This window comes from Colius striatus, chromosome 2, assembly GCF_028858725.1.
Source record: "Colius striatus isolate bColStr4 chromosome 2, bColStr4.1.hap1, whole genome shotgun sequence".
Classification (NCBI taxonomy): Eukaryota; Metazoa; Chordata; class Aves; order Coliiformes; family Coliidae; genus Colius; species Colius striatus.
The window spans coordinates 59,232,511-59,244,306 of NC_084760.1; the positions used below are offsets into that span (position 1 = coordinate 59,232,511).

Genomic DNA, 11,796 nt, shown 5'->3' on the forward strand with positions numbered 1-11,796 from the left:
TTAGCTTCCGAGGGATAACTGGTTATTACTTTTGTAGACAGTTCCTAGCTTCGTAAGGACTCTGAGTCACTCCTCTTATCCGCCATACCTCTCAGTAGAGGTGTCCAGCTGTTGCTCTGCTCTGCAGCTAGTCCAGTGAGTCCCCAGGTCACTTGCCTCCTGCTTACCTTCTTTTGTCAGGCTGTAAAAGTCAGCTCTGGGTAATGCTAGTGGGATAAATACACCATATTTCTGTCTGATCAGGTCCTCGTGCACCTGTGGTAAATTACCTATGCCTTACCTTTGTGTCACAGAATTTACCATTTCTTTGTTGTCTTTGTTAGGAAAGTACTTCATTCTTTGTTTGGCGAATGCAAGTTTCAAGAGAGGTTGTGTACAACAAACTGTTCTGTGAAAGCTGTTTTTACCCTCTTTCTTAAGTTTCCTTTATGACAGCCTTTCCTTGAGCATCTGAGCAACCTTTCCATGTACGGAAGTGTGATAAAGGAGAAACCCTTCCAGCCACTCTGGCAGCCTTGACTTCAGTAGCCAGTGTAATGTAAGGAAAAAGCAGATGTCACTCCACACATCTCAGAGTAGCACTTCTTTTGTTGTGAGCTATTTTACATCGTGTCTGCAAACCTTTCTTGAATTAATTTATTCCTCTGACTCCAGTATTCTCTTCTTAGATCGGTTGCAGTAACTCTCATGGATCTTACCCATATTTTTGCAGGTGTTATTGTATTGGGTTTACATAGCAGAGTTTTGGTAGTGGGGGTGCTGCAGGGGTGGCTTCTTTGAGAAGCTGCTGGAAGCTTCTCTCATGTCCAATAGACCCAATGCCAGCCAGATCCAAGATGGACCTGCTGCTGGCCAAGGCCAAGCCCATCAGCAACAGTGGTAGAGCCTCTGTAAGAAAATATTTAAGAACAGAAAAGTTCTTAAACTATGCAACACAGCAGCAGCCAGAGAGAGGAGTGACAATATGTGAGAGCAACAACTCTACAGACATCAAGGTCAGTGAAGGAGAGGGAGAAGGTGCTCCAGGCCCAGAGCAGAGGTTTCCCTGCAGCCCTTGGTGCAGCCCATGGTGAGGCAGGAGGAGCAGAGAGCCACCTGCAGCCCGAGGAGGACCCCAGACCAGAGCAGGTGGATGCCTGAAGGATGCTGTGGGAAGCCAACCCTGGAGCAAGTTCCTGGCAGGACCTGTGGATCTGTGGACAGAGAGGAACCCACACTGGAGTGGGTTTGCTGTCAGGACTTGTGACTCCATGGGGACTCATATTGGAGCAGTCTGTTCCTGAAGGACTCTGCACCCTGTGGAAGGGACCCACATTTGAGAAATTTGTGGAGAACTGCCTCTCATGGTAGGGTCTCTACACTGGAGCAGGGGAAGAGTGTGAGCTGTCCTCACCTTAGAGAGGGGAGGAGCATCTGAGAGCCATTGTTCTCCTGTGCTGATGGGAGAGAGGAGGTAGAGAAAATAGGGAGTATATTAAAGTCCAAGAAGGAAGACGTGGAGCAAAGGTGTTTTAAGATTTGGTTTTATTTTTTATTATCCTACTGTGATTTGATTGGTAATAGTTTAAACTAATTTCCCCAGTCAAATCTGTTTTACCCTTGACAGTAGCACAGAATCACAGAATCTCAAGGGATGCAATGGACCTCGAAAGATCATCTAGTCCAACCTCCCTGCCAGAGCAGGACCACCTGGAGTAGGTCACACGGGAACTTTTCCAGGTGGGTTTTGAATGTCCCCAGAGAAGGAGACTCAGCAGCCCATCTGGGCAGCCTGTTACAGTGCTCCATCACCCTCACAGTGAAGAAATTCTTCCTTATGTTTCTTTGTAACCTCTTATATTCCAGCTTGTACCCATTGTCCCTCGTCCTGTCATCACTGAGAACAGCCTGGCTTCATCCTCCTGACACTTGCCCTTTATGTACTTGTAAACATTAATGAGATCATCCCTCAGTCTTCTCCAAGCTAAAGAGCCTGAGTTCCCTGAACCTTTCATCATAAGGGAGATGCTCCACTCCCTTAATCAGCTTGATGGCTCTGTGCTGAACTCAGTAATTGGTGAATGATCTCCCTGTCCTTGTCTTCACCCAAGAGCCTTTCATTATATTGTCTCTCCCCTGTCTAGCTGAGGAGGGGGAGTGATAGAGCATCTTTGATGGGCATCTGATGTTCAACCAAGGTTAAACCACCACTGTTATCCAGGTCTCTCCCTACGTCTCCATTTCTCTATCATTGCCACAGTGCTCTTTGCAGGCCTTACTGAGGCTACAGTTACCTGAGATAACTCAAAGTAGCATCCGCTGAGAGGTCCATCCATTCTTGGTGATAAGGGGACAGGTAACACTCCTTGAGGCTGGGACTTTTTAAAGCATCTTGGTGTACAGCCTGGATGAGAGGTGAAGTACATCTTGCTAATGGCCATTGAAGAGGTTAGAAATGAAGTGTCAAGAGCCTGAGTCATTCTCCTCTGTACAAACAATGCAGAGAAAGAGCAAGAATGAGAGTGAGCAGGGACTGCTTTACAGAATCTCTACCAAGGCAGGCTTTTTTTGGATGATCCTTGAATGGCTGTCAGGGCTGGTGTTGGGGCCACTCTGTAACAATGGAACAATGCAAAGCAAAGCTAAATGTAGAGGTAAATCTAGGCCACTGCTTCTTTCAAGACTAAAACCCTAAACTGCCCAGGCATTTGGACCTAATGTTATTGTTGAAGATGAAACAAAGAGAGCAACTAAAAGGTTAAGAGTCATTTAACATTTCTTCTTCAAAAGGAGCTTGGCAGCTGTGGTGCTTTTGTATCAGTAAGACGATTGTGTTTTATAAAATAAATTACAGACCTGTTCCTTTCTTTTTGTTCTGTATTCCACATCCATTTTACCATTATTTTATTCCTTTTAGAGCAAACATGTGTCATTCACAGTGCCACCAAAGAGATGCTGACCTCTTAGTGTAATCTTTATATACCTCTGAGTCAAAGTCTTCTAAGTCTTCACTTGTTCCAAAGTTTAAATTTAGACTTCAGATGTGACGTGTCTTCAAACGAAATGTAATCACAAAGTTAAAGAGAAATGGCAAAGAATCATAGAACTACAGCATAAAATCATAGAAGGGTTTGTGTTGAAAAAGACCTTTAAGATCATTGAGTCCAAGCATTAACTTAACACTGCCATGCACACCACTAAACAACGTCCCTAAGCACCCCATCTGCACATCTTCTAAACAGAATTATAGAATCATAGAATGGCAGGGTTGTAAGGGACTTTTAGAGATCATTTAGTCCAACCTCCTGCAAAAACAGGTCCACCTAGATCAGGTCGCATAGCTCCAGTGATGGTGACTCCAGCACTTGTCTGGGCAGCCCATTCCAATGGTTGACAACTCTTTTGCTGAAGACATTTTTCTTAATATCCAGTCTAAAGCTTCCCTAGTGCAACTTGAGGTCATTCCCTCTTGTCTTATGACTTGTTACTTGTGAAAAGAGACCAACACCCATCTCACTACAACCTCCTTTCAGGTAGTTGTAGAGAGTGATCATGTCTCCCCTCAGTATCCTCTTCTCCAAACTAAATATCCCCAACTCCCTCAGTTGCTCCCAATAAGACTTGTTCTCCAGACCCTTCACCGCTTTCATTGCCCATCTCTGGACAAGCTCAAGCACCTCAGTGTCTTTCTTGTGGTGCAGGGCCCAAAACTGGACACAGTACTTGAGGTGCAGCCTCACCAGTGCTGAGTACAGGGGGACAATCACCTCCTTGGTCCTGCTGGCCACTTTTTTTTCAGATACAAGCCAGGATGCCATTGGCCTTCTTGGCCTCCTGGGCACACTGCTGGCTCATGTTTGATTAACACCCCCAGGTCCTTTTCTGCCAGACAGCTTTCCAGCCAACTCTGCCCCAAGCCTGTAGCGTTTCATGGGGTTGTTGTGGTCCAGAGTAAGTCAACTGCATCTACAGTGCCACTTTATCCTAAATATAATATTTTCTGAAAAGAAAGTCTTCTATCTTAATATGCACGTCATTGTAATTGGTTTCTGAAAAACTGTCAGTGTGAAGTGAAATCATCTCATACCAAAATGTCAGTTAATAACATTGATTTTATTATATGTATAAGAGATCAAAATTCAGCTGTTAATAATATAAAGTTGCTTATAAGCCTTATCAACACTGTGGCTTATTGCAAATTATTATTTACAAACCTTGTTATGATTTTTTCCATGAAAGAAGATTTAATAATATTGACATGAACTCAAGAAATAGGAAAGATACTGTTTTATTGTATAAAATATTTATATGTTGTTGCAGCCAGACTTTCCCGTGCCGCTGAAGTTCTGATGCAGGTGAAGTGAACAGAGGAACAACATGTTCCCCTGAAATGCTGGAAGCCAGCCATATGGCTTGAGAGATCTTACTTTCTCTCTCACTTTCACTTTAGGAGATCTCTAATTTCTCTTTGTCCCTCCAATTACTGTAGACCAATTAATAATGAAATTAAGATGTGATTTTCCTGCGATTTCTGCAAAATTTGCAAATGAGAACTTTATGTAGAAAGACACCTCAAGATGTACTGTTTCATTTGGTCTAGTTTTCACAGTTAGAGAGGAGCTCTTGCTAGAGATGGGTTTAAAATATTTAGCAGGCAGATGTGAGCTTACTCCATTCATCCTTTCATTCAGTCCTTACAGCTGTGATAAGCACAGTACCCTACAGAAAATAAGCAATCCTGCCAAGAGGCAGTGTGAATTTAGCACTAACTTGCCATACCTGTGCGGCTCCTTGGCAGCTCTGTGAATGGACAGGGAGAGTTGATGTGTGCTTGTAAAACACTGTGTGAAGACAGAAGCTCTTTGCCGCCACAAAGGTCTGGGATCTGGAAAATAATGGAACAGACTAGGATATAGATAAATGATTTTTCATTTTAAATAAAGGTATGTCATAATTATCTTAATTTATTTCGCTGAGAAAGCTAATCACATTTCATTGAGCCATGACAAAATATAACTGCTTTATAATAGGTAAATCCTATTTATTTCTGTGTAGAGGTTTAATTGTTGTTTTACAAATCTTCCCTTTTTGGCAGAAACCCTTAAACACATAGGCATGTGAGAAAGTTTTGATTTATTTTTTAAAGACTGTCAATGTCAAATAACTTTCTTTGGAGGAATTTTAAATCATTATATAAAAAAAAGTCTTTTCATTAAGTATTCAATAAATTAATTGACATTGAACTGTTGAAATTACCCAGATAGCATAAAAATGAAAATGAATTGCAAAGGGTGAGAATTTCCAGAGAGATTAGCAACATAAATCCTGACATGACAAGTGACGTTTGTGAGATTTTTGGAATAATGCTATGAATTTCTCTTTCCACAATTCAGAAGATGCTGTGTTTCTTAGGACCTTAAGCCTTTTTCCAGTTTCTTCACAAAGGAAAGTTTTCTCTCTCAGAGAGAGAAAGCCCTCTGTTCTTTAGTAATGAGGGAGTTCAGTTTGCTACTCTGTCAGTCCTCTGAATTGCTGCTGCACAAATAATAACATTGGATACTTTTTTTTTTTTTTTTGGATTAGTCCTCCCACTTGGCCACCCATCTCAAATTCCCTATTAATTTCTTAATCAAGTTCATAATTGGTGAGTTGGAGTAATTTCTATTTGTAGATAAGTTTAAGTGACACCTGCTTGCAGTGTTGGAAATTTATTATAATCCCCAAATATAGAGTCTGTTTGTTTGTTTCTCACACCATGATAGATTTTTAATTTTTTTTTTAATGGATGCACTGCTAAGATTTTTCAAAACCTATAAATATGCTAAAAGACTTGATGAAAATTACTGCCTGTAAATTGCAAGCAGTCACTGTTTTGCTTTCCGTCTGCATTTCAGCCTCACATCCAGTCCAACTTTAGCATTTTCAGCTTGATAAACCATCCACGGTTTTGACATGGAGCATTTTCCTTTGCAACAGACTGTCAGACTTTCTTTATCTCTGAACCTAGTAAGGCAACCAAAGAGAACATAATTTTTTCATACCTGGCTTGTAGTATGGTAATTCGACTCTAAAATATTATCTAGTATTTGTTCTAATATTCACTAATTAAGCTTAGAAATTCTTTTTGAGTCTGATTATATATAAACTGTTGTTTCATTTGTTACTCTTCATCATACAAAGCTATCAAACATAGCTTTCCCTTTTAAACCTATGCTGGTAAATGTTTCTCATGTAATAGACAGCCAGGTATGAAAGGAAGTCTAAAATGAAAAAAAAAAATCCACATAAAACAATGAAGCTTTGAATTAATTACCTTAGAATTTATGGAGATTTCTTATCTGGTAAGCTAAACTGAAGTACTTGTATTGTAGTCCCATGAGGACCAAGAAAGGGAGAAAAAAGACCGAGACATGCATAAAAGAGGGTCAGCTTAATTAGGAAAGGCAAAAAATGTTTCTGTAGTTGAGACTCAGATGACCCGCATCAGCTTAATAAAAGCTTCTTTAAATGATGGAATAAATGTGCATTATTATATACTGAGATATATACGGAATGATCTCTTGAAGGGGATATGTGGAATGATCTGTATTCATAGTCATTGTGTGTCATAGAAATTTTTGAAAGAACTGCTAGCTAAAGTGCTAAAATTATCTGAAACACATACAAGCTAATAGCATATTATTGACTTAGCTGCAGAACAGTGCAGAGATAAAGCATCTATTAAGGCTTCTGAATATTTTCATCTTGAAATCTGATATGTCACCACTAACAGCAGTAGCTTTCTGGTACTGTTTACATCCCTAGTGGAAGATTTATTACCTGTATTTACAGTGATCAAAACTTTTGGAAATTTCTTCTTTAAGATGACATGAATCTCAAAACTGCTACTGTGTCATAACTGGATTAAGATGTAGTAGCTTTTTAAAAGTCATGAATATTTTGATTATCAAGAAATATCTACAAATTAACAAATTGCTGTTTATATTTGCAGACATGGTCTTTGCTTGCCTCAAAATTTTTGCTTTTTCTTTTCCCTTTTTCTTTTCCCAGGGGACAATACAGAACTATGATAGCAACCGGGGGCGTCATAACAGGACTGGCTGCCTTAAAAAGGCAAGACTCTGCCAGATCTCAGCAACATATAAATCTTGCCGCAGCACCGGCTTCTGAGGAGAAGAAACCAGTCAGACGCCGGCCCAGGGCAGATGTAGTAATTGTCAGGGGCAAAATCCGTCTCTATTCTCCGTCAGGATTCTTCCTTGTTTTAGGAGTGCTTATCGCATTTTTTGGAATTGCAATGGCCATCCTTGGATACTGGCCCCAAAAGGAACAGCTTTTAGGATCTGAAGATAAGCTATCTGTTAATGAAACCCAGGCCCTGAGAAGCCAAGGGAGCATTTTACTTCGTTTCTTTGAACAGCACGTGCACTCGGATAAGATGAAAATGCTGGGCCCTTTTACCATGGGCATTGGCATCTTCATTTTTATTTGTGCGAATGCCATTCTGCATGAAAACCGTGACAAGGAAACGAAAATCATACACATGAGGGACATATACTCCACTGTAATAGACATCCACACTCTCAGGATCAAGGAACAGAAACAGCTGAGTGGTGCCTTCACTGGCTTGTTGGGGGAAGGAGAACTTGGCCACAGTGGGAGCTCATGTGCATCACACCTGGCTGCAAACACGGTGGCGTCTTTCTCTGGCTTCAAGAGTAATTTTAGAATGGATAGTTCTGCCGAAGAAGATGAGATTACCCTAAGTGACGAGAGGACGACTGGTAGCCTCCTGCCACCTCTGCTGACTGACCAATCTGATTCAGTCTTTGGACTTTACCCTCACTCCAGCAAGACTTCAGATGACAAAAGCACTAGCTCTATAAAGTGTGAAACAAAATCCATTGTATCATCTTCCATTAGTGCTTTCACGCTGCCAGTAATTAAGCTGAATAACTGCGTGATTGATGAGCCCAGTATAGACAACATAACGGAGGACTCGGAGATCACTAGGAGTCGGTCCAGAAATCTCTCAATGGATTCTCTGGCCATTCCACTAGCCGATACCAATGAATCCTACAGACCGGCAGCTACTGTGCTGCCACGACACAATTCCTTTGTAGATACTCCGTCCAATCAGTTCAAGTCTTCTATGACTCTTGGACCAAGCACAGGAAAGCTTTTATCCCCTAGCACTGCCAGGAAACAGTTTGGGTCTAATACATCTTTGCATCTTCTGTCTTCACATTCCAAGTCCCTGGACTTGGACAGGGGTCCGTCTACGCTCACCGTCCAAGCTGAACAAAGGAAACACCCCAGCTGGCCCAGACTGGATCGGAGCAACAGTAAAGGATATATGAAACTAGAAAACAAAGAGGACCCGATGGATAGGTTACTTGTGCCACAAGCAGCAGTCAAGAAAGACTTTACTAATAAGGAAAAGCTTCTTATGATATCAAGGTCTCATAATAATTTGAGTTTTGAACATGATGAATTTTTGAGTAACAACCTGAAGCGAGGAACTTCTGAAACAAGATTTTAGTATTTAAAATGGAATTTAGAAGATGTCATACAGTATTTTTAAAAGCAAAAAACATTTTGAAAAGTCTTTCCTTTTCAGTGAGACTAGTAAAAGTCTGTTTTTAACCAAATGCTTAACAGCCCATTGAAATTGGCTTGTGGGAACAGAGATCTTCATCTTTGTAGTGCCAAGAGTTTTTTGTCTCAGTAACATACAGCTGCAATACTGTATATAACAATTGCTCAGAGAGTTTTGGTATGACTGATTCGAATTTTTCCCCAAGTCATTATTTCTTTTGTTCTGTATAAGCATGTTACTTTTTATCAATTGGACTTCAGAAGTCTCTGTTAGAAAAAAAAGAGCTCCATTTACATGTAAGTTTGGTTTATTTGATGATTGCAAGAGTCCAAAGCTGGTGTTTGTGGTCTAGAATGGGAAATGAGAACACAGAGAAATTGTCAAATCCAGGCCTTTATCCTAGACATTGTCTTTCATATAAGGTATATCTCGGTAACTGCAGCCTTGCCATTGTCCTTGTGTGAAACTTGTTTACATATTGGGGTGGGTGGATAGAAAAGAGTGGGTAGAATTAAAACCATTTTTGTGAATCCATTGTAATTGGTCGAGTTGAATGACAGTGCTGTGAATTATTAACTATGCTTTGTACAATAATCTTTCTACATCCATTGTAATTTAATCCTGTAAATCTGGGAAAACATATGTAAAGTAAGAAGTCTGAAAATTCTTCTGGGATTAGTTCTCTAAAACACTTTGATTGGCAGCAGTTTTAAAATAAGAATGTACAGATTCAGTTAAAATCATAGGAAGGAACATAATAAATGCCAACAGGATTCTAGAAACATGGTGTATAATAAGATGATATTGTGACTTGAGTCTCAAGGTAATAATGGAAAATGAATATGTTGCCTCTCATTACAACAGCAAGAAGCTAAATAACTGAATCTCTATCAAAATACTGATACAAAGCATACAAATAATATGTGTACTAACTTAGTATGAAAGACCCTTGCCAAAATTTTGATTTCCACATTTCACATAATTATTGGTGAGATGGTTCACTGGAGGTTTAGCTGTGTTGATTTGCATTACTGGATTTTGCAAAAGGAAGTGACATTTAAAACAATGTTTTTTCTCAGCAAAGCAAGTTGACAGTTTCACAGTTGACGGTTGTAGGCTATTGCTAAAGCAAATGAGAATTTGAATGTACATACCAGAGAGTTCCACGTGTTTTGTTGAGGTATTTAGGCCACGTTCCTGCCACGATAGCCATGCTAGAGAATGTCACTTCAAGCTGCAAGGCTCACCTAACAGCATGTTGGTCTTAGTTGGTGGGTTTTGATATATTCCCTTAACGTAAATACTCAGGAATTATTTTTAATGGCTTTTCCCGAAAAGAATAAAACCCGTTGAAATGTTGTTGCTCTTCAGTTACTTTGATTATGAAAGATCAAAACTAAAAATATTCTCTCTTTTTCTTTTTTTAATATTCAGCTCCATGTTTGAACTGTGCAATGTTTATGTGTCAGGAGCATTACTTGCTCAGTGAATCGAGGCATAGTGTCAACTGTTAGAACCTCAAGCCTATATATTGTAACAGAGTTGGCTAAATATTTTACTATGAAGCTTTTAATAACTTTCTGGTTTGTGTTCTTAAGACATTTGCTATTTTTTTGAAATAAAATAAAATGTCTATCTACATATATCCAAGACCTGTTTTTCCTCTGTAGTCTCAAATCTTCCATAACAAAGTATAATTAGGTACTGTAACATTGTACATATATCCAAGACCTGTTTTTCCTCTGTGGTCTCAAATCTTCCATAACAAAGTATAGTTAGGTACTGTAACATTGTACATAATGTTGTGCTTGATATATTAGCCTGACACTAGATATTTGGTTATGACTGACTGATTTCAGTGACATCCCTACACATGTAAAGGCTGAATATTTTTTTCTATGTAATATGAAGTGTGTTCAAAATGATTTTGATATAAGGAAATTTTGTATAAAAAGAACATCCTGTTCATATAAAAATGGAAAACACTTTAAAGACATGAATGATGTAAGCTTTTATTTCCTTAATAGCTACATTAAATCATAGCTTAAAAGACTTCTTTGGGTACCATTATATGTGAGAACAGTAGTCCTTTTCTAAGTATAGAAGGAAACGAGATTTTATTTGTAATGTTGATACCTGGTAGCAAAAAGTGTACTCACTTTGGAAAAATTTGGTCTCCCACATGGGAGACCAAGGTAAAGCTGCTGACTCAAAGCAAGAAATCAAAACATCACTGTACAAAGTAACTCCATACTTGACAGACCAACTACAAAAATATTCCGGTATTATCCCACAATGGGATATTTCATTCAGATAATCACAGGACAGTTGAGGTTGAAAGGAACCTCTGGAGCTCTTCTTGTCCAACCCACCCTGGTCAAGCAGGGCCACCCAGAGCTGGTTGCGCAGGACCATGTCCAGGTGGTTTCTGAATAAACCTCACAATCTCCCTGGGCAACCTGTGCCAGTGCTTGGTCACTCTTACAGTAAAAAGAGTGTTATCTGATGTTCACAAGGACCCTCTTGTTTTTCAGTTTGTGCCCATTGCACCTTCTCCTGTCACTGGGCACCAGGCTCTTTTCAGAGCCTGGCTCATTTTTTGCACTCTCCCTTTAGGTATTTTTACACATTGATAAGACCCCTCCCCAAGCTTTCTCTTCTCTAGGTCGACCAGTCCCAGTGGTCTCAACCTTTCCTCATATGAGATGCTCCAGTCCCTTCATCATCTTTGTGGCCCTTCTCAGGACTCTCTCCAGTATGTCCATGTCTCTTGTGCACTGAGGAGCCCAAAACTGGAGCCAGCACTCCAGGTGTGGCCTCATCATTGCTGAATAGAGGGGAAAGATCACCTCCCTCAGGGGTAAAGTAGCATCTTCCATATTCCTTTGATATTTTCAACTCAAGCGGAAGTCAGGAAAACTTGTAGACACTCAAAAGACCTGATCGCTAGTCTTCACATATAGAAGTCAGAAACTGCAGTAGGGCAAAATAGTTAACGCGTTGGCAAGTTGTTGCACAGTTGGCAAGTAAAGAACTGGTGAAGACAAGCATGTGTTAAGTTATATCTTTAGGGCATAAGTATCATTTCCACTCTGTTGCTGATCCAGTTCACAGACTTTTTAAAAATTTCATTTCTGTTATCGATGCTTTGTGCAGCCCCAGACTGGGTTGCTCCGAAACAACTACAGGGTGAAAAAGAAGACAAAGAGGAAGTTTTA

The 11,796-nt window shown here is 40.0% G+C and overlaps 1 protein-coding gene across 6 annotated transcripts in view; it reads left to right on the plus strand.

The window, feature by feature from the left end:
* TMEM200A (transmembrane protein 200A) overlaps window positions 1-10,138 on the plus strand; it is a 56,236-nt gene extending 46,098 nt beyond the window's left edge. For all 6 annotated transcript variants that reach the window (XM_061989963.1, XM_061989957.1, XM_061989958.1 and 3 more), the window contains one exon: window positions 7,030-10,138. In XM_061989963.1, coding sequence (XP_061845947.1) covers window positions 7,046-8,521 — 1,476 coding nt within the window. In that variant the 5' untranslated portion in view covers window positions 7,030-7,045 and the 3' untranslated portion in view covers window positions 8,522-10,138. The remainder of the gene's footprint in view (window positions 1-7,029) is intronic.
* The last annotated feature ends 1,658 nt before the right edge of the window (window positions 10,139-11,796 follow it).